Here is a 26,278-nt window from a genome sequence, read left to right as displayed (position 1 = left end):
CCTAAATTGTCAAAGTGTTAGATTAGATCTTTCTCTCTTGACAATTATACAATTCAAAGGAGGTGGAATAGGGGAAAAGGGGGGCCTAGCCCCCCTAGACAAAATATTTTTGGGGGCACGGCCCCCCTGGTTTGGTGCCGAAAATATCACCAGCGCGGCATGAAAATTGGAAAAATATTAAATACCGTGATCTTTTCACAAATCCTTTTATCAGCGTCCCGCTTTTTTGAACTGCTTTAGCACGTGTTAGCGAAGCTAATTTTTCAGCAGGTCTAAGAAATTAGACTAAGGGTTTAAGCTAAAAGATTCTAGACTCTGCCGGAAAAAAAATTAAAGTAAGTCACAAATCGATTATGGTCACACACAAAAATGAAAAGATTGCAAAGCTTGGTTGTACCAACAAACAAAGAGAATGGCAATTTATAAAAAATTTCAGTAGGGGTATGTGCATGGGTGTGTGAAAGATAAGCTCCCCTTTTCCAACCCCACCCCCCCCCCCCCGCAACGTTTCAAACGCCCCACCGCCTCTGAATTGTGATAGAATATGGAATACACTTCCCTTAGACAATATACAGAAATTAAACAGTTTTAATTTGTTACAAAATTGTTTGTCAATAGCGATGCTATACACTATAAGAACTAGCCTTTTTTGTAAGATTTTTACTATATTCTTTTATGATATTTGCGTAGAGCACCAAGTCAACTGGAAGAAGGACGGAGTATGCGTTAAATCTCAGCAAATTAGGAATCTGGAAGACCTTTCACAAAACAGATATAATGTCCCTAACCGATCATGGTCACAGAGGAAAACACACAGGAAAAATATCAGGGTGAAGAGCAATGGAGACTTCTAGCTAACAAATGTGGAAAAATTATCCCCAAGTATTTCAAAAACGATATGCAGCTTAAGAAACTCACTATACAAGGGAGAGGATCTGCTAATTGCCCTTAAAAACTGCTCGCATTTTGGTAGTGATTCAATGCTAAATATTCAGTTTATGTTTGAATAAGATCTTGTTATGAGCAGACTTGATATGCAAAATCACAATGCACGTGGGGAAAAGATCCCGGATATCGATTCCTTTTCAAGGAAAAACATTTAGTTGTTTGAAACGTAATCGAGAAGCAAAACTACTTCGAATTCTCATTTACGCTCGTGGATCGGGGTTATAACAGGAGCCTCTTCATGTAAGAATTCGACCGTTGAGGTAAGCACTCGCCTGTAGCATGTATTGATCATAAGCCTACTTTTTGAAACGTTTCGAGATAAGTTTCGCGAAAAAAATTTGTAGTTTCCTTGCGGTGAAGCTATTTATCTCCTCATCCATTCTTGAAAATATTAAAGTTCGATTTTAAAGTAGGACTGTTCAGGAGCTTTCGCTAAGAATTCTCTAATTCAAGTTAAACCTTCTTTCTCTGTTCCAATTATTAAGATAAACACTTCAAAAGGTGTTTACCAATTTCAGAAACTAAGTGTACCATAGTCCTGAGAAAAACATCAAGTCAACAATACCAGAGCGGTTAAAATGGGCCTTAGACTTAGAAAACATTTTGCGAGTTTTATTTACCTGCTGTGCTTGTGGGGTAATCAATTATTAAACGAAATACGCATCGCATTTATATGCCGTTTGCGCGTTACTACAAAAAACTAAAGTTTAACATACTTTTGCTTAGTCGGCCGCTGTTTTATCACCTGACATGTCTTCCCACCAACAAATGACGAGTTAGAGGAGAGACCTTATGGAAAACAATGTTACGCGATGATCTAAAATCGTCTTGAAAAATTATTTGCTTGCCAAAAGATGGAAGAGTTCGAAGCGCCAAATGAGACTGCCGACGCTCTTGCCAAGAAATATGCCTCGGAGAAAAATGACATCGTTTGCGGTTTTCTCAAGGAAAAAGAATTTATCGAAATGATGCATCAAGAAGAAGTGAATCAGCTTATTGAAAAGTTTGAGCAGGAAAAAGAAAGCATGCGAAATGAGTTTGAATTGGAAAAGAAAGACCTGTTGCAAGGATTTCATTCACAGCAGGTGGAAAAGATAAACGAATTTGAATGTGAGCAGGAAAGTTTGAAAGCCAAACACGCCAACGAGTATCATTTAAAAGAAAGGAAACTTGATAAAAAGTTCAAGGAAGAGAAATCAAAAATGAGACGCGAATTCGAAGATGTCATCGCAGATAAAAACGAAGAAATAAAAATGCTGCGAAGAGATTTGTTGCGTATGCAGAAGAACGGAGGCAGCTTACCTCGGACCTCGCCAGACTGCGATGTTTACATTAAACGAACAGAACATGAAACTGAGTTGAAACGAGCCAAGGAAGAATTCGAGGGTGAAAAATTAGAACTAGAGAGGAAATCTGACCGAGAAAAGGCAGAACTTGTGCAAGTTTTTACGAATCAGACCGAACGAACGAATAGTTACTTTCAGGAGGAGAGGCAAAGAATCCAAGAAGATCACCGAAAGGAATTACAGTTTAAGCTAGAGGTTACTGAAAGGTTGCTTTCCGAGAAATTTGAGCTTGAAAAGACAAGAATGATTCAACAATTTGAGCGCGAGATAAAAGAGCTACAGGAGAGTTTAGAAATCGGCTGTAAAGAGAAGCTTCTTGAAAAAGAAGAAGCTATTGATGAGCTAGAGAGAGAGAAAAGAGAATTGCTGAATGCATTGCAAATCGAAAGGTTTAGTTTAGCTCAGGTTTATAGTCGTGAACTATCTTTGCTTACTCAGCTAGATCGTCCGACCAAAGAGGACGTGGAAGTCGCTCTCATCGACGAAATTGCCAAACTGAAACAAGACCACGATGAAGCGCTTACTGAGATGGATGGACAACACAAGCAGAGGATAGAGGCAATTAAGAGGGGCCAGCAACCTATCAAAGAATTAGAAAACAAACAACGCAAAGAAATCGAGAACCTTAAAAAGCAGTTTGAAAATGAGAAAGAGAGTTTGGAGGCAGAATTCAGAAAAGAGCAGTTCAATTTGTTAAAGAGTTTTGAATTTGAACGAAATGACTTAGAACAACGATATGAAGAGATGATAAATGAGAAGGAATTGGAAATTCAACAGAAGGAAGACGACATGCGAAACATCTACGAGGGGGAACTTGATGGACTCAAGAAAATTGTAGAGGAACAGAGAAAAGAACTGGAAGTATCCAAGCAGAAACTGGAAGATTTGGCCGGTGAGATGGAGGAGTTTGCTAGCGAGAAGAATAGAATGGAGGAAAAATTTTACAAGGAAAATAATCAATGTCAAAACCTGGAACAAAATATGCAAAATGATCTGCAAGTATTCGAGAAAAACATGAAGGAAACTAAAGCATTACATCATCAGGAACTTGTTGCAAAAATGGAAGAGTTTGCCAAGGAAAAAGATGAACTGAGGAAAAACAGTGAAAATGAAAAGGTAAATTTGCAAAGGGAAATCGAAATTCTTAAGGGAAGGTTGGAACAAATCCAAAAAACACCAGAACACTTTATCATTGCCACCAGTGAGAACGTTCTGGAAAAGGACTTCGTTGAGGACGACGCAGGTGATATCGCATGCAGCTACGCAATGGGGAGCAATGAGCCTAAAACAGTAGAAAACAAAATCCCATTAGGAGAAAATCAAGAAGAAGAAGAAGGCCAATTAGTGGGGAAGGAAAATGATGGAGCGTTTTTTGAAAAGACAGAAAGGAAAGAGGAGACGCGACCGCAGCGGGTCCAACAAAAAGATGTAAGCAAAGGTATTCGGAAAATTCAAGAAAGATTGAAAGAATGTCTAACTGATAAGGAAAACGAGGATACCTTGGAACATCTCGGCACATCCAATAAGCGACTAAAGGAAGCAATCAATCAGGCCATCTTGGAGCTGGACAAGCTTTGCGATGACAAAGTTGAATGCGATGATGTGACCCACATCAGGTCACAGACAGTAGTTTCCCCCTTCGATCGGCTTCTAGCTCTGGATGAGCATCTGACCGATGAAGGAACAGGTGGAGAAAATGACAATGCTAGTAATGACCAGGTTAAAGAAAAGATCAAAGCTGTGTTGAATAATGCACACTTATCACATGAAGTTGAAAAACTTCATCTAATAGAAAGACACCAGGAAGAACTCAACGAGCTACTGAAGGAACTGGCAGATGAGAAGACAAAAAGAGTTCAAGAGACACAGCTAGCACTGAAATATCTTCAAGAAAACGACCAAAATAGAGCTAGAACCTTGGATTGTGTAACGTTTAAGGTCACCGAAGACAAAGGAATAACAACAGATGACCTTCAGGTCAGGCAAGACAAAGGCGGTTATGGGAGCATGAAAAGACCCAATAGTGAGAACAGTACACACTCTTCCTCAAACACTGCGGAAGAGGTGAGGCAAGAGAAAAAAGAAATGAAACGATCAATCGAAGAACTGGAAAGGCATTTCAAAAGTGAAAAGTCGGAACTAATGGAAAAACTACAAACACAACATAAGGAATTTGTGATGAGCACTGAAGGAGAAATTATTGAAAATCTTCTGAGGCAGAAGTCTAATTTGGAGGAAGCTTTCAATCTAGAACGATTCTGCTTAGGCAGACTTTACTACTTGGAAATGAAGGATGAACTAGAGAGTGCTCTTAACTGCAAGACAGACAAAATGAAAAAGGATCATGATCTTGACAAAATGGAAATTATCCTGAAATACGAAAAAGACATTGCAGACTTACAAACTTTACTGTCGGAAAAGAGTGAGATGGAGCTAAGATTGTTGCAGGACAAAAATGATACACTGAGGAAACTCCTTGATGCGCAGAAAAGAAGCGCTCCTGAGAGGAATAAAGCTAAAAAACGACGGAAAGACCAAGATCGACTTGAGAGAGAGAAAGAAAACCTGGACCTTACAATTCCACTGAAGAAAGAACTAGCTGATTTACAGAACAAAAGGCAAAAAGAACATGAAACAGCCGTTGCCAATCTCAATAACGCCATTGATTTATTGAAAGAAGTGTTATCCAGCACTCAATCCATCTCAGAAGGAGAAGAAAAGCAAAACAACCGACAAAGATTTCTTAGTGAAGACCCCCCGCGTTTGGTGGTAACATCACCCATAGGAAAAGCGAACGTCAGAAACTGTAAACGACTTTTGGTATCCGATGATGAGATTTGCAACAGAGAAGAATTAAGGGCTGCCCTGGAGAACCTTATCGAACTGGTTCTCAACGACGAAGATTCTCTTTACGATTCTGAATCCACTTCTGGTGCGAGCTCAGATTTAGAATCCGAGGATTCTGGTCCGACAACTCCAATCGGTGAAAGCGACGAAGGAGCATATTCTGGTCCTGAGTCAACGGAGGATGATGCATTAAATATAAAGAAATCTGAGTTAGATTTTGCCTTTAATCTCGAGAGATTCAATCTGAGCAGAGTGTACTATGGAGAATACAGAGACAGTTTAAAGAAAGTCATGAGAAAATTAGCTAAAGCTAAAGACTCGCTACGCAATAAACGAAACGATCTAGAGAATGAGATGCTGAATGGCATCAAACAATTAGTCGACAAGACGCAGTTTGGTAATCCTACTAAACAAATCCTAGTAACCAAACGGAACATTGACACCCAGACATTTGATATAAATGACATACCAAGTGCTGATCATGATAATTTGTCTGAGCAAGGTACTGAAGGTGAGCGCTCCTTAGAAACTGAGAAGAGAGTCGATGGCTCTTTAACCAGTAGGGGCGATAATGAGACATCAGAGCTCTCCCAGAGAGATTTGAAGGAGGAGGAACAAGAAGACACCAAAAGAAAGCTCGATGACAAGAGAAACACTCCGGGTGAAAAACCTGACGAAAGAGAAAAACAGCTGGTCCATGGCTTTCAAGACGAAAAACTAGCCACGGGGATTCCTCAGGAGAAGATTAATCAGGGTGACGAGAACAAGCGTGAGGATCATCTTCAAAACAACGATATCCAAAAGGACGACTCTGGCGAGGGAATTGGACCTCAGCCTAAACCAATCTTTCTTGAGGATGGAAAGACTTCGAACAACGCCAGTGACCGAATTGGCCTCGATCCAGGGCTGGGGAATAATCTCAATGATAAGAAAATTGTCGGAGAACAAGGAAAAGAAGATACTTTGGCAGGAGGAATAGATGAAGTCTACACTGGTTCAGGTTTACCAGCTAAACGTCCGGATGACGGGTCTATAGGAAAGCCTCAACGCAATGAGGGAACAAAAAAAGAGGAGGCGTTCCGAGGGAATAAAGATGAAAATGAAGATCAAGAAAAAGAGGAAAAACTCAAAACAGAAAACTCGGTGGGTGGGGAAGAAGAATTAGGAAACAATAAATCTCTTCAAAAGAACGAGGAGAGACTTGATGGCCATGGCTGGGAAACGTACCGCGAAATAAAAAACCAAGATAAAGATGACCAACAATCCAAAGCACAAGCTTTCGATGAAGACAGTATCCCGATTTCAGAGCATTACAATGATAATAAAGAAGAAAATGCGGGAGATGATCAGACAGAAAATGAAAATGGGTCGTCTCTAATGGATGGGGATTCAAAAAGAGACCGGCATGAAAAAGATTATCCCAGTGAAATGAGAGATGAGGGAACAACAGAGGGAGAAAACTATAAAGAAAGAAGAGGCAGTTCTGAAGAAGATGGAACCGATACTAAAGTTCTGACAGGGGAGGAGAAACCTTATATTTACAGGAGAGATGCAGCATGCCAAACTATCGCAGAAAACGACTCGGTTACTACTGGCCGTGAAATGGAAAGTAAAGAAGCTGAGGAAGGAATTTCTTTAGATGAAAGTCCCGATAACTCTACCGCGTCCATACGAGTGCTAGTATCTGATCCAAAACTACTTAGGCCCGAAGAATCAAACCCAACAACTCAGCCCTCTTGTGGGTCACTTGAAGAAGGTGAGAACTTAGAAAGAAATAAGGAAGACAAAAACTCGCAGAAACCCAGTAACGAAAACACATTTGATTTTCCGGGAGATGACAATCTTACTGATTCCTGCGGAGCAGAATCCCGTTTGGCAGTCATCACCGAAGACGATGAGTCCGAATTACCACAGAGCAAATCTCCAGTTGATGACCAAGATCTCATAAGGCAGCTGAATACTAATAACAAAATGCTACAGGATAAATTCAATTTACTTTGTGAATTAGTGGGAAAAGAATTTGTCGAAGAAATTCCAGAACTTAAGAACGAGAAAGTAGAAGGTAAAGATCTATTAGAAAGTATAAATGATCTGTACACGGAGAGCGAACAACTTACAGATGAATTGAAGCAAGTCGACGCTCAGATAAGAGAACTTGCTGCAACAGGAAGCGATTGGCTTGCAGATCTTAATAAGCGACTGGAAAACGAGGAAATTGAAGTGCTGCGTTCACTGGGGGAAATTGAAAAATGTTTGAGAAGGAATGACGATAAAAAATTGACTGAGCATCTCCTGAAAGAAAAAGAGGACGTCTGTACAAAACTTGATGAGATCAGTAATCTGTTAAACGAACAGAAAGAAGCAATGGTGGAGTTAGGAAGCAAGGAGGACAAAACGATCTCTGGGCTCATGTGCAAGATGGATGTTTTAAAAGATGATCTCAATGAAAAAGCACAACAACACAAATATAAGAGCAAGGCGCTAGAGGCAGCAAAGAAGGCGTCGGGTGAGGAAAAGGAAGACTATCAGAAATCTTTCATTAATTTGAAACTTCAGCTCGCAGCTTTAGAAGAAGGAATTCCCAAAACCAAGAACGATGGGTATCCTAAAAGACAGAGTAATAATGAGTTTCCGACTGAAATAATGTCGGTTGTTAAAAGTAATGCAGACGCAGAAGATAAGAGAGAAAGGCTTGAAAAGGAAATAAAGAGGACAGAAAATGAGATTGAGAGATGCGGCAGAATGCTAGAAAAGAGAATCAACAGATTAAGGCCCTTCAAACGAAAACTGGCACGAATCAGGAGCTCTCTTGATTTAATGGGTACGCTACCAGATAACGAAAGCAAAAAAGTACCTAACGATCCGACGGATCATGTCGACGACCCTGTAGATATAGACTCTGAGCCCCTCTTTGTAGATAAACAACGACTTTTCGATGAAGCAGAAGGTATTAGAGAAAAGGAAGCAGAAATCGAGAGGAGAACTGAAGAACTGGACCTTGGAATGAGTAAAATTGACCTACCATATGAGCTTAAACGTGAACTTACTGATGATATCACCTCAGCTGAGAAAGTGGGCATGACTCAAAGATATAAGGTCGCAGCTGAAAAGGAGTTGCAATGCCTGAAAGAAAAAATCAATGAAGAAGAAAGCAAACTGAGAGAGGTGGGCTACAGCGATCCAATACAACTCATCCAGGCTCTGGAGGAAAAACAAAAGCTATTAAGAGGGAAAGCTGGGCTGGACCAATTACTTAAGGGTGACTCAAGTGGTGTGGACGAGCAAAACCCTGATGTTGATCAGCTAGAGTTACTCTTCTCGCAAAGAGAACGTCTGTTGGAAAAGATCCATGCTCTAGATAGTGATATTTCGTACGAACAGCACAATTTCATTGATGCAATGCAGTTCAAGAACAATGGAAAAATATATGGAGACTCAGACTCCAACATCAAGGGGCTTATAGCGAGTAAAGAAAATCTATTTCTAGAGCTAAAGGATACCAACGAGAAGATATTGCAGAGTCTAAACACAGGTGCTCTGAGAGGACCACAATCTGAATTTATTGAAGAGCTTGTTGAGCGAAAGGTAAAACTTGAAGACGACATAAATAAATTTCAAGATTCAATAGATAATGAAATGGCACGGGCCTCTGAGATGTTGGTTGCTCTTCTTGAACAGAAAGCCGAAATTACGAGAGAGTTTAAAAGTGACACAGAACGTGCTACGGACGTTGTAGAGAGGTTACAAGAAAGCATTGCTGATGATCCCGACAAAAACGATAACAAGAGTGTTTCAGACGAAATTAAAACATTCGTCAACGAAGCATGTTTGATTCTTAATCCAGAGACAACACCAACAATCACTAAGGAGAGAAAGGAACTGTGCCATAAACAACAATTGATGGAAAACCTTGTCAAAAGAGAAGCTGAAAAACTAACAGAAGCGAAACGAAAGGGGCAAGATCTCATTGAGATTGAGCGTGCTCTTAAAAATGCAATTGAAGAAAAGTTTCCTATAGATTTCAGACTTAAGGAGATGGATGAGCACGATGCTAAAGAGGATAAAATTAAGTTACCTTCTAAAATGAGAAAGCAGAATGAAAGACAAGCAGATGCCAAAGAACTAGCAAAATACCGAGATAGTGACACCACGCGGCGTACGACCAGTGATGACGCACTGATAGAAAAATCCATTCAAGAGATCCAGAAAGAGAAGAATGAAAGAAGTGAAACAGAGCTACCTTTGCCTATGGCTGATGAAAAATGTGAGGAAGAGATGGGCATAGCTAACAAAGAACTGAATGAGGAAACTGAAGAAAAGCGCAGAGAACTGGAAGAGAACCTTTCTCAAATAGACAATCGCCTTGAAATCATGTTGCAAGATTGTGACCCTTCAGATGAGCCCCAAAAATCTGTCCTTGAAAATGTTACAACTCTGATTGCCACAAAGGCTAAGCTACAAGAAGACCTTCAACTAGCACAACTTTTTGAAGATCTTTTGAAGCAAAAAGAACTTTCCTCTGAGGAACAGTGTTCTGGCTCGGGACCAAACAAAGACAGCTATCAAAGAAAAATAAAGCTTGGAAGTGATCTTAAAAAGCTTAATGATATGATTGATCGTAGAGAAAGAAAAATACGAAAGATAGAAGCGGAAAAAGACGCCAAAGAAGAACAATTGAAGATTTTGAATTGCGAAAGAAGGGAACTGGATGTAAAAATGCAACTATTGAAGGAAACGATTACAACTGCAAGGGCAGAAGTAGAAGCAGCATTAGAGGAGATGCAAGTTAACATTAGTGGACAAGAGAGGCTCTCGGACGAAGAACAGCTGGCACTAAACCAAGAGTTGGAAGTGTTAGAGAATGCGATCGAACAAGGCAACCAGGAGCTTCAAGAAGTAGAGGAAGAATTAAATCTTCTCAAGCAAGAAGTCCACGAAAGCAAAGATTCCATCCACATGGACATTCTTGACCTTGAAAAGTCGCTAGTGGAAAAAGAGAGTTTAAGGGATTATTTGGCTGAAATCGATAGAGCACTCGACGATAACTACGATAGCGATTCAAATGGGCAAGAATACCCCGCCAGTATTGAGGAACTTCGCGAGAAAAAGAACAAACTAAAACTTAGGTTGGATGATGTACAAAAAGAGAAGACAAAGTTGCACATAGGATTCGAAGACGAGGAAATGAACGAGGTCATGGACGATTTAAAACAGCAAAAGAGGGAACTTGAGGCACGAAAAGAGCAAATCTCTGACATAATACGCGAATCAGGTGTGGTGGGTATGTTAGCTGAAAAAGTAAGAAAAAATGGGGACTCCATGCCACGTTTTCACATTCACGGTATTCTGGCAGATATGGCAAGAGGTGAGAAGACGTTAATAGAACTGATAAAAGAACGGCAGGATTTAAAACTTGCTGCTCAAAGACAAAGCGAGAATTTAAAAAATCTGATCGATTTGTTGAGTTCCAAAATTGGCGAGAATCTAGTCAGTTCTCTCGTAACACTTGATACTGAAGAAAATGAATCGGAGGGCAAGAATCAACATCAAGCAGTGATTGACGAAGTAGAAGCTAATGGGGTAACAATTAGTGACATACTCAATGATATGAGCGAAGAAAATAAACAGCTCAGCGATATTAATGGCGAACTAAATTCCGATTTGGAAACGCTTAAAGAGATAATTGGTGAGGAACTAATCGATGCATTGTTGAGTGAAAGACCACCGAGTGAAGAGGCAGAATTTGAAGGCGTTGTTGACGCGGTACGGAACCGAGGAGAGACTTTGGAAAGCATATTGCGCGAGCAGAAGGAAACAAATGAGTTAATAGGAGACATGCTTGGAAAAGATCTGTTACGTGATATCCTTGATATAGAAGACAAACCTCACAATTCCAGTTGGAACATTTCAGCTCCCGCAGTCATGAGGAAATATGATGAGGATCTTGAAAACGTGATCAAGGCATATGAAAAAGAGCTAGATAATCTATCGCGTGAAAACAGCTTGCTGAAGGAGAACCTGGGCACAGATCTTTCTCGAGCTCTTCTACAAATGAGCAAAATGCCAAAGACGCCTATTAGCATCGAAGGTACAGAGCAGGAACTGCAACCTGGGGTTCAAGACGGGAAAATCACACGGGATGAACTGCTTGAAAATAAGACATTGGCCTTAGAGACTACTCAAGAGAGTGAGTATAGTAGTCAAAAAGATGCAGATAGCGACATCACTCCTATTGAAGAAACGGAAAGCGAAATAAGAAAGAAAGGAAAAAGGAGAAGGAAAAGAGAGATGAAAAGGAAAGCTGCAGGGTATGGTTCTCCTGAAGTCGAGACTTTAAAAGATAAAGACCACAAAATACAAACAAATGTGAGCATTTCTGAGGAACTCTTCACTGGAAATAAAAATATGTTGGCAGATGCAGAAACTCCACTGCAACTAGATGGAAGATCAAGTATTGAGCCAAATTACTTACCACCAATACTAGATAAAATTTTGTCATCGTATTTCGATTCTCCAGCCGATAGACACACATCTGATTTGGCTGTCGAGGAAGAAGAAATAATAAAACAACCACTCAATGCACCGATTATAATGAGAGCTAGTGGGAAAACACTTGAAGACGTCATAGCTCAGTACGAAAGAAATCTTGAAAAACCAGTAGAGGTCAAAGAAAATAAGGAAGCAGGAATGGATGTGGAATCTAGTATAGCAGAGCCAGACAACATACGTGAGATGGACGAGAACGTGAAGGGTATCGTTGACGCTCAGGAGAAAAACATGGAGATGCTTCAAGTCCTGAAGGAAAGGCTTGGAGCAGATCTTGTACATGCCTTGATAGATGATAAAGAAGAAGGTCACCTTGATGATCTTGTGAACGATGAAATTGAAGCAAATGATAGTGAAATGCATCAGAACCAATCTGAGATCACTGAACAACATGACGATAGACAACCTCAAAAAGATAAAGCAGTCTTTTCAGCAGAAGGAAGTTTGACAGACGTAATGGATGATAAAGAAATCGTATTACAGCAAAACCAACAGGGCGAGAGAACCTCAAACGCGAGGGTACTGAGGGCACCGAATATTGCCTTGGAGAATAGAAAAACTCTTTTTGATGTCATAGCATCTTATGAAGACGGACTGGATTCTTTGCGGTCTAAATTAGGACCATCCTTGACAAATACTCTACTGGGCATGGAGACACTGAGCACTGTGGAAGGAGGAGCGCTAGACGACGAAGAAGGGGCGAAAGTACCTCAAGAAAGTCTTACATGTGGAGAAACACACGAAGAGAGAGAAGAAAAAGCACCAGATAAGGACCTCGCAAAAGAAAACGATATCGCACTGCCAGACAGAGGCTCTGTACTATTTAGCACTGAGGGAGTAAATTGTTTGGAAAAAGAGTTACGGGCACCTGAGCTTATGGCAACGAGCGGAAAGACTCTCGAAGAGGTAATAGAAGATTACGAAGACAGGATTAACGAAGAAATCAGCGAACTTCAGAGCCTAGTTGGTTTGTTGAAAGACAAACTTGGCAACGACCTTTATCATACTCTACTTCCACATTCGGATTTCAGGGATGAGGAGACATCGGGAAAGGACGAGACAGATCAAGGACTCCCAACCAAGCGCGATCCGGATTCCCTTGATATAAAAAGTGGTGAGTCGGAACATGATTTAAAATCTACGTATTTGCTAAAGGACGACGGTGAAACCGTGGAGAATATCTTGAGAAAGTACGAAAAACAGATAGATGAACTTTCGAGCTTAGTCACAGGTGAGGATTACGGAGACGTATCAATTTCACAGCTGATATCAAATTACGAAGATAAGATATCAGATCTGGAGAGAGATAACGAGGCACTGGCAGATCGATTATCTGGTCTAGCGAAATTGGTAGGAAGAAATCTTCTTCACAAGTTGGAAAATGTGGAAAACGAAGATTTTCAAAAGAAAGAGGAAGTTGACGAAGTGGGTCAGAAAGATGACATTAATGCACCAATAATGATGCAAAAGAATGATCAAACGCTGGAGAGGGTGATAAAAAGTTACGAGAAGGAACTAGAGGCTTTGAGAAAACTATATTCAAACCAAGGCGAAAATACCTGTATGGAAGACATTGTAAGAGACTATGAAGAAAAAATCGATGATCTTAAAAGCAAAAACAAGGATGCAATGGATAACTACAACACACTGGCCAACAAAGTTGGTAATGACTTAGTACAAGATATCTTGGCATCACTGCCCGACGAGGATCATCAATCTGACGATGAAATGCCCAGCGCGAACAATGCTAGTCACCTAAATGCCCCATTCATCATGAAAAGAGATGTCGATTCATCTCTACAAGACGTTCTTGAATTGTATGAGAAAGCATTAGGACTCTTTCCGGGTACTCCAAATGAAGAGAACTTTGTTGACGCCAAGATGAGTACATTCGATAACCTTAAGAAAGAAAATGAGATTTTGAAAGAAGCAATTGGAAACCAGGAGGTCACGGACCTGATCCTGACGGCCGAAGAGGAAACTCAAGCTACAGCTCCTACAAAACGTAAGCCGGATTCTTCTAAATCCAGTGAACATTCAAGTGGGGATGGTTTGGATGACAAGCCCGTTTCTCCCGATGAAGACAAACCACACGATACTGAACTCGAGCGACACGAAGACCCAACAACCACAAATGTCTTCAAAACGCCGGAGAAGGAGCTGGAAACAATACAGAAGTCACCTACTGCCGGGTCAAAGGAAAGTGATTCATTTACAGAGCTGATAAAAGACCTCGAGGATAGGAGTGAGGAATTAGAAAATGAGAAGAAACATTTGGTGGAAATGATGAATCACCTTGAGAGAAATATCGGACCTAACCTTACGTATGACCTACATAATTTGAATAGAAGTGACAAAGAGTCTGATACGTATACTCTCGACGACAAAAAGTCTTCAAACTTAGAGGCACCAATTATTATGAAAAATGAAAACAGAGCGTTGGAAGACGTCCTAAAAAATTACGAAAAAGAATTAGAAGTCCTTCGAAAACTGGTCCCAGACCAAGGAGAGGAGGGAAATACCATATCAGGTATCGTGAAAGACTACGAAGACAAACTTGAAAACCTCACTAAAACAAACAATGCTCTCGAGGATGGGTTGCGTGGACTTCGAGGAAAGATTGGTGATGGACTCTTTGAAGACCTACAACCAGAGGTTAACAATCTTGAAGTAATAGATGGGTACGAAACCAGCGCGAAGGAGGAAGTTGGTCAAGTAAAGACGAAGAGAGCCCTGAAGGCCATTGAAATATTAAATAACTCTCAAGAACCTTTAGAAGATATTGTGGCAATGTACGAAAAAGGTCTTGAGAACCTCAAAAGAGAAAACAAGGTATATACGGATGGTATCGGTAAAGATTTGGCCGAGGCTTTATTGGTAATGGCAGAGAAGGAGGACTGTTTTTTGTCAAGTCAATTTGATGCAAAGGAACTGGAAGCTCTTTCTCCCTCAACTGAAGATTTGTCATACAAATGTAGCCCCACCGGTGAATATAAAGACGCGAGAAAGTTTACAGGTACATGCAAGGAAGATACACAGGGGCCCTCACGTAGCAAACTCGACACAGATGACAGAAAAACACATTCGGATGAGCTAAAAGCTATTTCACTTCTTGAAGATGAAGGATTGAATCTCGAAACAATTTTGAAAAGGTACGAAAAAGAACTAGATGCACTCGGACAAATAACTACTGGGGAAAACGAAGATGACGTCAACGTGTCTGACCCAATTGCAAATTTGCAGAATAACATCGAAAGATCAGAGGACGAAAAGAGGATTTTAATGGAAAGGTTGCAACATCTCGAAGACACCGTCGGTGCAGAACTATATGCCGCGTTAGACTGTTTTAAGAAGGAAAGAGAAAAAGATGATGAGAAAGTAGACTCCTGCGATGAGAGAATGGACATAAACGTGATTAATGTGATGAAATATGAGGAGAAGAACTTAGAGGACATCATAAATAACTATGAAAAAGAGCTGTTGGCATTAAGAAAGCTGGTGCCTGGTCAAGATGATGAAAAGTATTCAGTAGCTGACGTTATCAAAGAGTACGAAGGAAAAATCAAAGACCTACAGGAACAAAATACGGACTTGAGACTTATCCACAATCAGCTTGAAGAAAATATCGGAGGCAGTCTTTTCGAAGACCTCAAAAGCGCCAGGAGACCTTCATCAGGAAGCACAGAAAAGCTAAGTGAGGAGCAGGAAAGAACAGAAAAGCTGCAAGCAAAGAATAGAAGGGTGCTTCCCTTGGAAAGGTGGATAGAGTTTTATGAACAAGATCTTGATGAAAAAGAAAAAGAAATAAACACTTTAAAGACCTTTGTTGGACCAAGGCTTGCCAAATTTCTGTTAAATTTAGCGGTGGAAAAACAGATACCATTGTTCGTTGATTCACAAAAGCAAAGTACAGTCGACTGTGAAGAAAGCAAAGTGCCGTTTACTTCGATGTCACCAGAAAAAAGACTTGAAGGGAATTTTCAGTCATTTGACGACAATAATAATGATGAAGAGGACGTTGGGTCAATTCCTGGCTCTGATTATCTGAGAGCTCAGTTACACATAAGAGATGAAGGCAAGACTGTAGAAGATGTCTTGATAAAGTACGAAAAGGAGCTGGGAATAAGATCAAAAGAGCTGTCCGCTGGCGACGGAGTCTCTGTTCTTCAAGTGGCTGCAGACTACGAGGAAAAGATTGGTAAACTGGAAAAAGAAAAGGACCACTTGTCAAGCAGGCTAGATGACATAGAGCATAAAATTGGAACTACACTTTTAAATAAAATAGAGCAAAGGGAACAAGAGAAAGTCTCAGTTGTCAACAATGAAAATCAAGAGGACGATATGGCAAATAATTTAAAGGCTCCAGAGATTGTGCGGAGTGAAGGAAAAACTTTAGAAAATATTATCAACAGGTATGAAAAGGAGCTCACCGCCCTTAGGAGTCTAGTACCAAAAGACGGAGACGAAGTTAGTTCTATAACCGACATCGTTAAATCCTACGAAGATAAGGTTGACCAGCTAAGGGCAGAGAGCGAGAGGAAGAGACTTGATTCAGACAGACTGGTGCAACGGATTGGCCCCAAACTTGTTGGAGATATAAAAAAACTGAACGAAATCAGTAGTAGTGAGGAAAGCGATGGTGCCATGCAGCCAGATAACAGCTCGGAATTCAGGTTCGAAAAACAGGACAAAGATCTAAAAGTAACCAAGATCATGGATGTAAAGAAGTCAACTTTGGAAGATGTTTTAGAAACCTACGAGAATGCACTCGGAGTTCTGTTGAGTGATGCTTCACCATTCTCCGATGAATTAAACACAGGGAATGTCATAGCTGAATACAACAACCCTGTCGAGGAATTACAGAAAGAAAACGAACTTCTCAAAAATAGCATTGGTCCAACTCTGTCAGAACGACTATTAGCTATCGCAAAGGACGATTACAGTGGTGCTCACAAAAATGAATCTGAAGATGGAGAAACTGTGGAGATAAGAGACCCCTGTTTAGACGAGAGCAGATTTTCCAAGACCTCAAAATATCCAAGCAGGCCTCGAAGTAATCTTTCATCGCCAGTGGAAACGACAGCTGAAATTGTCATCATAGAGGGAGGACAAACAATAGAAGACATCTCAAAAAATTACGAGAAGGAGCAAGGAGTTCTGAAGTCACTTGTTCCCGACCAATCAGATAAATCGGCGAGAGACCTGGAAAATCCAGCGTTGGAGATGGAGAAGGGGAAAGAGGATCTAAAAGCTCCTTTTATAATGCAGAAAGAAGGCAAATCCTTAGAGAACATCCTGAGAAAATATGAAAGAGAACTAGAAGCGTTACGAAAAGCTGATCCAGGAAAAGAGGGAAAAACATGCACGATTACGGGAATAGTCAATGAATATGAAGAAAAAATTGAAGAATTGAAAACCCAAAGTGAAAGCCTGAAGGACGAATTAGACTTTCTTAAAGAAAGGATTGGTCCGGAACTTGCGGAGGACGTCATGTCGATGAAAAGAAATACAGCAAAGGGTGGAACAAACGCCACTGAGAGAGGACACAGATCAAACAAAACACCAAAGTACAAAGCTATGAAAATCATGCAAGAAAAGGAAACTACCTTAAAAGATGTTTTGGAGTCGTACGAGACAATGTTAACTATTAAATCTGATGATGGTGCATTTTCAAGCGCTGAACAACTGAAAATCTTGAGAGGAAAAGTTGGATCAGAGCTCACAAACGAATTGTTGCTTCCTCAAACAGAGACCGAGGTAGGAATGAAACAAAAGTGGAGAGCAGTCACAAGATTAAAGGAGGAAAACACAACCCTTGCAGATATTTTAGAAACCTATGAACTGGAACTGGAGAGATTAACCATAGAAAAGAATGCGATTGAGGCATTAGTCAAAGACGATGAAAATAATGGTCAATCTGTTCTCGACGTAATTTCACAATACGAAGATGAAATTGAACATCTAAAGAGCCAGAATATTGAAATGGAAAGTAAAATGTCCACATTGATAGCAAGAATGGGAGATAATTTGGTGAACGACGTTCTCAGATTGAGTTTTAAGGAGAAAACGAGGTTAAAGTCGTCAACAAAAGCGCTCAAGATAATGGAAGATGAAGAAAAGCAACTTTCAGTCATTTTGCAGGAATACGAAAATGAGATTGGAAAATTGTCAAGAGAGAATGAGACTCTTAAAACGATCGCCAACACAGAAAGAGGTGTTGAAAATGGTGACTCGATAACAAATCTTGTCACAAATTACGAAATGAAGATTCAAGAACTCGTCAAAGAAAAACAGGATATTGAAACAAACTTTGGTATGTTAGCTGATGGGGTAGGACGAGATGTGGCGGACAAAATCTTAAGCCCTAGTGACGCAGAGGAGACTTTGCCTCTAAATGCTCTAAAAATAATGATAAACGAACAGAAAACCCTTGCTGAGGTAACAAAACAATATGAAAACAGTTTACAGAGCATGAAGAGAGAAATTGCTGCCATGCATCATCTTGTTTCTGAGGATCCGGAAAAGTCATCACTTTGGGATAAGGTATCAGAATATGAAGATGAGATTTCAAACTTGAAAAACAAAGTTCGAGAGCAAACTCTGTTGGAGAAGAAAATAGGAATGGACTTGGCACAACAGCTTAAAACACTGGGAGAAAATAAAACAGAAGGGATCGTTCTCAGGGCAGTGGAGGTCATGGAGAGGAAAAGCGATACAACCCTTGAAGATATCTTGAAAGACTACGAGAACGAATTAGAGAAGAAAGATCACGAAATATTAACACTAAAGGAATTAGTGTCCGGTGATATACTATCGATAGCGACATCCCAAGAAAGTGAAATAGATGAACTCAAGAACGTAAGAAAGATCATTGCCAAGGAGCTTGACGTATTATCTGATAAAGTTGGAAGAGAGCTTGTGAATGAAATATTGAACACATCGAATAAAACACCAACAACGGAAAGCCACCGTGGTTACCATAATTTAGTCCAACGAATGGAAGATGAAGAAAAGTCGCTCGCAGATATTTTAGACGAATACGAGATGGAAATCGTAGAAAAGCGCAATGAAAACGACGAGCTTGCCAAAAAAGAGGCTACGTTTACAAAGCTCTACGATAAAATCGGCAGCGATCTTTTAAATGAGATTTTGATGGACAATCTACCCGAGAGTTCCCGAACGGACGTGAAGCCTCCTTTTGAAGCCTTGGCATTGATGGCGGAGGAAGAGAAGACCTTGGGAGAGGTTATTCTCGGCTATGAAAGAGAGCTGAACAAGCTTAAAAGGGAAAACGGGGCCCTTCATGCATTGACAGAGAAGGAAAGTTTGGCTGATCGTTCAGATCTTGCATGTTTTTCAGAATATGAAGAGAAAATTCAAAAGCTTAGCAGTGAGAACCTGGAATCCAACAAAAGGCTGCAAAAACTAACTCTTACGGTAGGAGTGGAATTGGTTGAAGAGTTGCTGAACTTACCCGATAGAGTAAATAACGTTCCCTTGGAACCTATTAATGACTTGCAAGCGTTGAGAACTGTCGAGGAAAATCAAATTACATTGGCTCGTGTTTTGCAAAACTACGAAGACCGACTAAGAGAAAAAGGGAATGTTGGCGTTGGTCCTTTGGTTTTCAGAAAGGCTCTGACCGAGGATGTAAAATTAGCTCAGATAGTTCATGTTGACGAGAAGGAGCCAGTAATTTCCATTTCAGAAGATGAAAGAAACCCAAAATCTCAATACCAAGAAGCTGAGGAAATGCTCACCCTGGAAAATAGCAGAGAAGGCGAGGAAATTAAATCAGGCGATCAGCACCAAGTTAAAACACTCGTTAGCGAGAACGAAGCTTTACGCTTCAAACTGAGACGGCTATCCAAGAGGGTAGGTGCAGAACTTGCGGAGGAACTTATGAGGTCACAAGAAGACGACAGTAACGATATGAACGCCGCTGTCACTTTTGCTTCCGTTAGGGAGCTTGATGCTTTTAATGACGTTGTCACAGAGAGAGTAACATTAGCCCAGGTGTTGGAAAGCTATGAAATGCAATTGAAAAAACCACGTCAGGTAAAAATGACTGATTTCAGTGGGCCTGTGGTCGCAAGTCACATTGTTTGTGAAAATTCAACAGGTGCCAACTCGGCGCCCACTGACGAAAGCGGAAGTACTGATTTAACTATGCCAAGCAGTCAAATCTTAGAAGAAGACTGTGAAATTAGTGACCAAGACGATGTAAACCATTACTTTGCTCCCAATCCTGGTGAGGCAAACTTGGTACCGAGTGAAGAGAGAACGAGCTTTAGTGATAAACTGAAGGACACGGACGATCGTGAAAAGGCAGATTTATGTGATATGGATATCAGTGCGCTGAAGAACCTTTTTCCAAAGGAACCGAAAATCACGATACCCAACCAAGAATCTCCACTACCACTTCAAGTTCAAGAAGTCATAAACGAGGAAATCCTAAGCGTGGAGGTATCAAGGCATGAGGAACATTTCAATCTCGAGTATATGGAAGAATTGTTTAGTGATGATTTACCAGAGGAAAATAAAAACGATCAAAGTGAAGTTCCAAATTCAATCTGGTCTGAGAAGTATTTAGCAGAAACAAAAGCAGCAACAGAAATCGAAAATGAGAATGAAGATTTAGATAGTTTGCGAGATAGAGTAAAGAAGTTAGAGAAAGCGCTTGAGGAAGAGACGAATTTAAAACAGAAATACGAAAAAGATATTCAGGATTTGCTTCAAGACATTGTTGACCTGAAGATGAAGAATGTAGACGATGACGACGGTGAAACGCCAGAGGAGACACGGAAAAGGATAATGGAAGAAATCGAGTTGAAGCAGGACAACAAACAACTTCAAGAAGACTTAACAAACGAAAGAAAGAGAAGATTGTCCATAGAAGAAAGCAAAAGGGATTTGCTTGATGAGCTTAACAGCTTGATGAGAGAAAAGGAACTTCTCTTAAAACAAAAGAATGATGACAACCAAAACGGAAAACTTTTAGAAGATATGATCAATTTAAGGAAAAAGATCGGAGAACTCGACACAGAAAACAAACGTCTAAAAAAAGAAGTCAAGGAATTAAAAGAAGCATTAAGCGAGGTAATTGTCACTCATGATGAAGAGAAAAATAAAGTACTGGAAGAATGTGAAAAAGAGAAATCAGAGATGATGGAAGAGTTGGTGGCTTCGAAACGTGAGCTCGAGTCCCAGCTTCAAGAACTGTTTGCTATGAATGACGATCTTAAAGGAACCATTAACAGCCTTCAAGAGGAACTGAGAGAATCAAGTGAAAGGTTCTCCGCAGAAATTGATGTTCCAAACGAAAATGGTGAAAGTGAAACCTTAAAAGACATCAATCACGGGGAGAATAGGTTGTTAACGCAAACATTGAAACAAGAAGGTGAAGACGAAGAAAGAAGTCCATCAATAGAGTTAAAAAATCTTGACGAACAATGGAAGACAGAGAAAGACGAACTGCAAGAAATATTCAAAGCGGAAAAAGAAAGGCTACAAAAAACGTTTGATGATGAATTGAAGAGAAAGCTAGCTGAAAATGACGAGCAACACAAACAGAGAATCGAAGAAATGACAATGGAAATAAATCGAAAGTTTTCAAAAGAGAAAAAGGAAGTTAAGGCGTCTGTTGAGAGAAGGATATACGAACAGTTACTTGATAAAAACATTGCAGCAGAAACCGACTTCCAAGAAATCCTTTCTAAAATCTTACAGGAACACTCTAAAGAAATAGAAAACGTCGAGAATGATATACGGAAAGCAGAGGAAAGATTCCAGGAAGATAAAAATAAACTGCTAGAAAAAAACCATAGCGAAAAAGAAGCACTAAAGAAGATGCACGAGGAAGAAAAGAAAGTTCTTGAATCCACTATTCAAAACCTTCTTAAAGAGGTCGTGAAATTGAAGCACCAAAGAAAAGAAATTAGGATGATACACAAAAAAGAGAAAGAAACTATGGAAGAGATTTACGAACGGGATAGGATAAAGCTTAAAGAGGACTGGGAACTATACAAAAGAGACTTATTGAGCAAACTTGAGGAAGAATTTGACATCAAGTTAGCAAACGAGACGCAGAAGCTTGAGAAAAATTTTGAGGATTTAAAAGAGCAGTTGGAAAAAGCCGAACATAGGAGAAAAGAACTAGAAGATCGTCTGAAAGGATATGCCATCGATAGTGACCAGGCTAGAGTCTATGAGGATGACAAGGGTGGTCGGAGTGGCCAAGAGGACGAGGTTTATGCAAAGGAACTTAGATCCGTGAAAAAAACCTTAGAGGAGGAATATGATAAGAAACTGAAAGAGCAAAAACTGAAGTTTGAGGAAACACTGCAGGGCCTACGACGAGAGATTGGAAATCTGCAAGAAAAGCGAAGACTAATTCAAGACAAGATATACAACCAAGATCCCTCCCTTGTAGATAGGAACTTAGTTGAGAAGAGTATCGCTAATTACAAAATGGAGATACTGTCTAAAATGGAGGAGGAATTTGCGCAAAAAATAGCTCGAGAGAAAAAGTCCCTTGAAGAGACAATTAGTGAACAACAGTTAGAAATCGATGAACTGAAGAGGCAACGCTGGGAGCTGAGGAACCAGCTAAGGCGAGATCGAAGCAACTTAGAAGAAGAGTTTGAACTCGAAAAGGAAAGAATGGAAAATCAGTTCTTAAAGGAAAAGGAAGAGCTAAAGAACAAGCTTGAGGCAAGATTACAACGACAGATGACAAAGCGGGCAGAAAAAGTCAATAGAGCAATAAGTCCCATCTTTACCGTGAGTATCATGACGAAAATTATTTACTAAAGGACCAACCGCTTGAAATCGAATTAAAGAACTCAATTCAAGCGTAGTGCAAGATGAATTTAGTAGTCCAAGCTAGAATTTAATGGTGAAAAACTTCTGACAAGCTCTTTTGGTTAAAAACTTCACACGAATTTTCATTAAGTAACGCTTGACTGTTTAAAACAAATCTAGGGAATTTTTTTTTGTCCGTAGCGCTCGCCTTACCTTTTATCTTTTTTACTCCAGGAATCCCCTTACAGCCCACAAGACTCTCCTAGAAGGCTGAGATCGGAAAACTTGGCTCTTAGAGACGACAATCAACGACTGGAGCAAGAAATGAGGCAATTGACCAGCCAACTTCAGACCTTGGAGTCCAACTTTCAAGAAATCATGTCTTCAGAAAGGACGAAGGTATGAAACCCTAGAAAAATAAATAGCACATTAGTGTATTGCCAAACTGAAAGCGAGATTGTTTGCAATCCAGGCCTTCATTGTGCCAAGAATAACAAGGTACTTCAATATTTGCTGTGAAGTAACCAAGGCCACACTATCTTAAAGATATCTTACTCATCGTATTTTAAGCCTCTTTTAATGAAGATTTGGTCAAGTAGATTTAGTATTTTATCATAAAAAGCTATGACATCGTCGTTAGTTTATTCTGTTACTACCTTACAATGATAGTGGAATATACTTATATATTTTCAGATTTATCACAGTAATAGAAAACGACTTTCTTTACAGGTTGAAAAAATGAAGAGAATTCAAGAAAGAATGCCTAAAAAGGTTAGTCAGACGATACATACGAAAACGGCATCAAAAGAGAGAGCGTTTTGAAGCACTTCATCGTGTTCATTAAAGTTTGGGATCGCAGTCACATCATACATATTTGATGATCAATGGCGAGCATAGATCGTGGCTGATATTTTGGATTAGTATATATCACTCAAATGAAGAGGGCTTTTCGCACGCTGATTGGCTGGTTTGAAAACTATTAGTTTCGAGGAACAGGAAAGATATACGAGCATTTTTCCGCGCAAAATAGGGCAATTGTGTTAAGTATCCTTCAAATATTTACAACGCGCGAGAAAATTTTTTCAAACAGCCTACCGTTTACGGTGTGGGATGTTCGCTTTTCGGTGTTCTCTAATACGATTTAAAGAACAACAACAACAAAAAATCCCCCTTCTGTAACAACCACACAACTGTTCTCATCTTCCATGAAATTTCTGAGCGCAGATTTTTCCATATTGGACGTAAGATCTGAAAATTGGAGAATATCATTTGAGGTATATCCTCGGATTTCCCCAGTTTTAGTTTGGAAATATTCGGTCACGGGATGCGCCTTGACCAATCGCGCGCGAGCAAACATATTTTGTGAATCACTATTACCCCTAGTCACCTAAACTTCGGTGGATAACTGTTTTAACATCACAGTCATGTCCAAAGGATATCCTTTGCTTAGGAAAATTACGTCTCCCGTCATTCACTGTTTAAATTCAAAATCTCATTGCCATCCCAAACAAAAACTACGCGTTTACAACTCGTCATTTACCGTAATTAAACTTTTTTATCGACACAAATATAATGGTCTCACGTTTTTTCGACGGAATGGCAGGGGTGAGGCGGTAAGGAACAATGTTACCATTGTCGATGTTGCTCTCCTCTTCCAGGTTACCTTCTCAGACGAAGTAGAAACAAGGAGCTTGGGTTACACCGCTGGTGATCCTAATGAAACGGTGCTGCAAGAACTACGCCACAGAGATTCTCAAGTCAGAGAATTGTTGGAACAAAAACACTTTTACGAGGAAGTCCTGTCTGAACTCTGCGAAGAAGCTGGGCTCTTCGAACTTGATCAGAATGTTGTAGTCTAACTCGAAATAGGATCGATATTTTACTTATTGACGAAGAGCACACTTCCGCATTTAAATTCATCAGGATATTTAATAATCATAGCTTCAGATTGCGTTATAATATTGATCACGAGCTCGTAATTTCATTGATATCGGAGCTAAATTTTAGATTTTTATTTTACCAAATATTCAGATTGAGCTTTCATTTAGCGAAAATTAACTGACTAAAATCTTTGCTATCTACTTTAAAGAAGATCGTTTGTTTCGCTCAAATTTTTACCTGTGTGCAATTATTTATTGCGGAATGAAAGTGTGGAAACATGCTTTTAAAATTACTAAATGTAAATTTTAAGCAAAATAGATCGTGTTGTTAAAGTGAAACCTGAAAACAGTAATATTTTGCAGTTTATGCAGTAATAATAGTAATAGTAATCAAAGTTTAATGTCTTTACGTGGGGCATGGTTACCCATATTGCCCGAGCCAGAGGCTCATGTATGAAACGCAAGACAACAACCCACCCATCCCACCCCAGGAGAGAACATCCATCACACAGTAATCTCGTGCGTGGGAAATTAACGTCTCCTACCCCTAACCCTACGGAGACGGGACCTCCATTTATTCGTCCCTATCCGAGAAGAATAGAATATCTAAACCATTTCTTGATGTTATGGAAAGGCAGCATATTCTTCTCAATTATTTTAAGACCTTGACTGTTGGTCCGGCCGGGGCTCGAACCCTCGACCTCCCGCACAACAGTCCAGCGTTCTACCCATTGAGCTAACCGGGAGGCGGTAGATAGAATTTTGTAGTGTAAGGGACTAAAATTGTAACTAGGCATAGTTGTTTATCGTGCTTTCATTAGTGTTTACCTCTAAGATATTATTTCAGGATTGAAATTAAAAAGGAACTAAGAACGCAACCTAAACCATTTCATCAAAAATGTGTATAACATTATTTGAATGAAAACTTTTGCTAGAATTTGTTTTCGGTAAACAGATGACAATTTCTAAGCAGCCTTTTTCACGATAACATTCAAAAAGAAAATTTTCAAGAGCATCCTATAACTAGCAGTCTTGTATTAATCAAATCTTTAAATACACTGGTTCAAGTCAGAATTGTATAATGTATGACATACATTGGTGTGAAGAAATAGAGGACCAGGTGTAAATAGTGAAGCGGTTTTAGTAGTTTTATTAAATTGCTAGAATTATAATAGGCTGTCAAATGAACTGTTTTAAAGCAAACGAAATAAGATTATTGTGATACAGTTGAAAACATCTCGACGGGACTTATCAAAATTTTGCGCCCTAAGGTACAACTTTTTGGTTCCTTTGGAGGTAAACAATAAACAGAGGACAAAACTTTCCACATGTTCCCAAAGTGATAATCATTCCACGACATGGCCAAAATCGTACGTGATAAGAACTTGGAAAGTGATTTGTAAATTTTGAAGCACTCTTGAAGGCTTTTTTTCTTTTTTTCAAATAAAATTAATAGATGCTCATCTGTGGATATCAATCTACAGGGAAGAAGTGAATTAAGACGAGAGCCATGCTGATTAATCAAAGGATACACAGCCTGCAATAAACTCCCATTATAACCTAGAAGAGAAAAGGGAAAAAGGAGTGCGAGACGCGTCTTTTTTGTCTCCAAAGAAGTGACAATCATTGATTGAGTTGATCAAAATTTTCGTGATCTCGCAATATTGCAAAATAACGCCACTAACAGAGTTCAATAATTGTTTTGTCAGTCCACTTCTGAGTTATTTTTTTATATTATTCTTGAAAATCACTCGACCTGCTGCACTTTCAATTAAAATGCGGGAACAAAATTGAGCACGAACGCAATAGTCACAGTTAGACGGTGTTTCGCACCAGCAAAATTATTTGTATGCAAAAATTTGCAGGTGACATGGTGGTTTTTTCTCATTAAAAGGAAAGGAAAAAAAT

General features: G+C 39.7%; 1 protein-coding gene and 1 long non-coding RNA gene across 2 annotated transcripts in view; one reads left to right on the top strand and one right to left on the bottom strand.

Moving 5' to 3' along the window:
* LOC148732464 (uncharacterized) overlaps positions 1–26,278 on the bottom strand; it is a 56,214-nt gene that overhangs the window by 5,360 nt on the left and 24,576 nt on the right. Inside the window, exon 3 of the long non-coding RNA XR_016000316.1 lies at positions 22,704–22,899. This is a non-coding gene — a long non-coding RNA (uncharacterized LOC148732464). The remainder of the gene's footprint in view (positions 1–22,703; positions 22,900–26,278) is intronic.
* LOC111333043 (uncharacterized) lies at positions 1,630–25,695 on the top strand. The gene is made up of 4 exons (XM_022938566.2): positions 1,630–22,469; positions 22,725–22,889; positions 23,220–23,261; positions 24,149–25,695. Exons 1-4 carry the CDS (start codon positions 1,803–1,805, stop codon positions 24,347–24,349), a joined length of 21,075 nt encoding a protein of 7,024 aa, XP_022794301.2. The 5' UTR covers positions 1,630–1,802; the 3' UTR covers positions 24,350–25,695.

The sequence above is a fragment of the Stylophora pistillata genome, chromosome 4 (genome assembly GCF_964205215.1).
Source record: "Stylophora pistillata chromosome 4, jaStyPist1.2, whole genome shotgun sequence".
NCBI classification, from domain to species: Eukaryota; Metazoa; Cnidaria; class Anthozoa; order Scleractinia; family Pocilloporidae; genus Stylophora; species Stylophora pistillata.
This window is presented reverse-complemented; position numbering and strand designations above follow the sequence as displayed.

Excerpts from the sequence above, each read along its gene's own strand:
- LOC111333043 (XM_022938566.2), top strand. The coding sequence starts at position 1,803 with ATGGAAGAGTTCGAAGCGCCAAATGAGACTGCCGACGCTCTTGCCAAG. Across the intron at positions 22,470-22,724 it reads CAATAAGTCCCATCTTTACC|GAATCCCCTTACAGCCCACA; the intron begins GTGAGTATCATG and ends TTTTTACTCCAG. Across the intron at positions 23,262-24,148 it reads AAGAAAGAATGCCTAAAAAG|GTTACCTTCTCAGACGAAGT; the intron begins GTTAGTCAGACG and ends CTCCTCTTCCAG.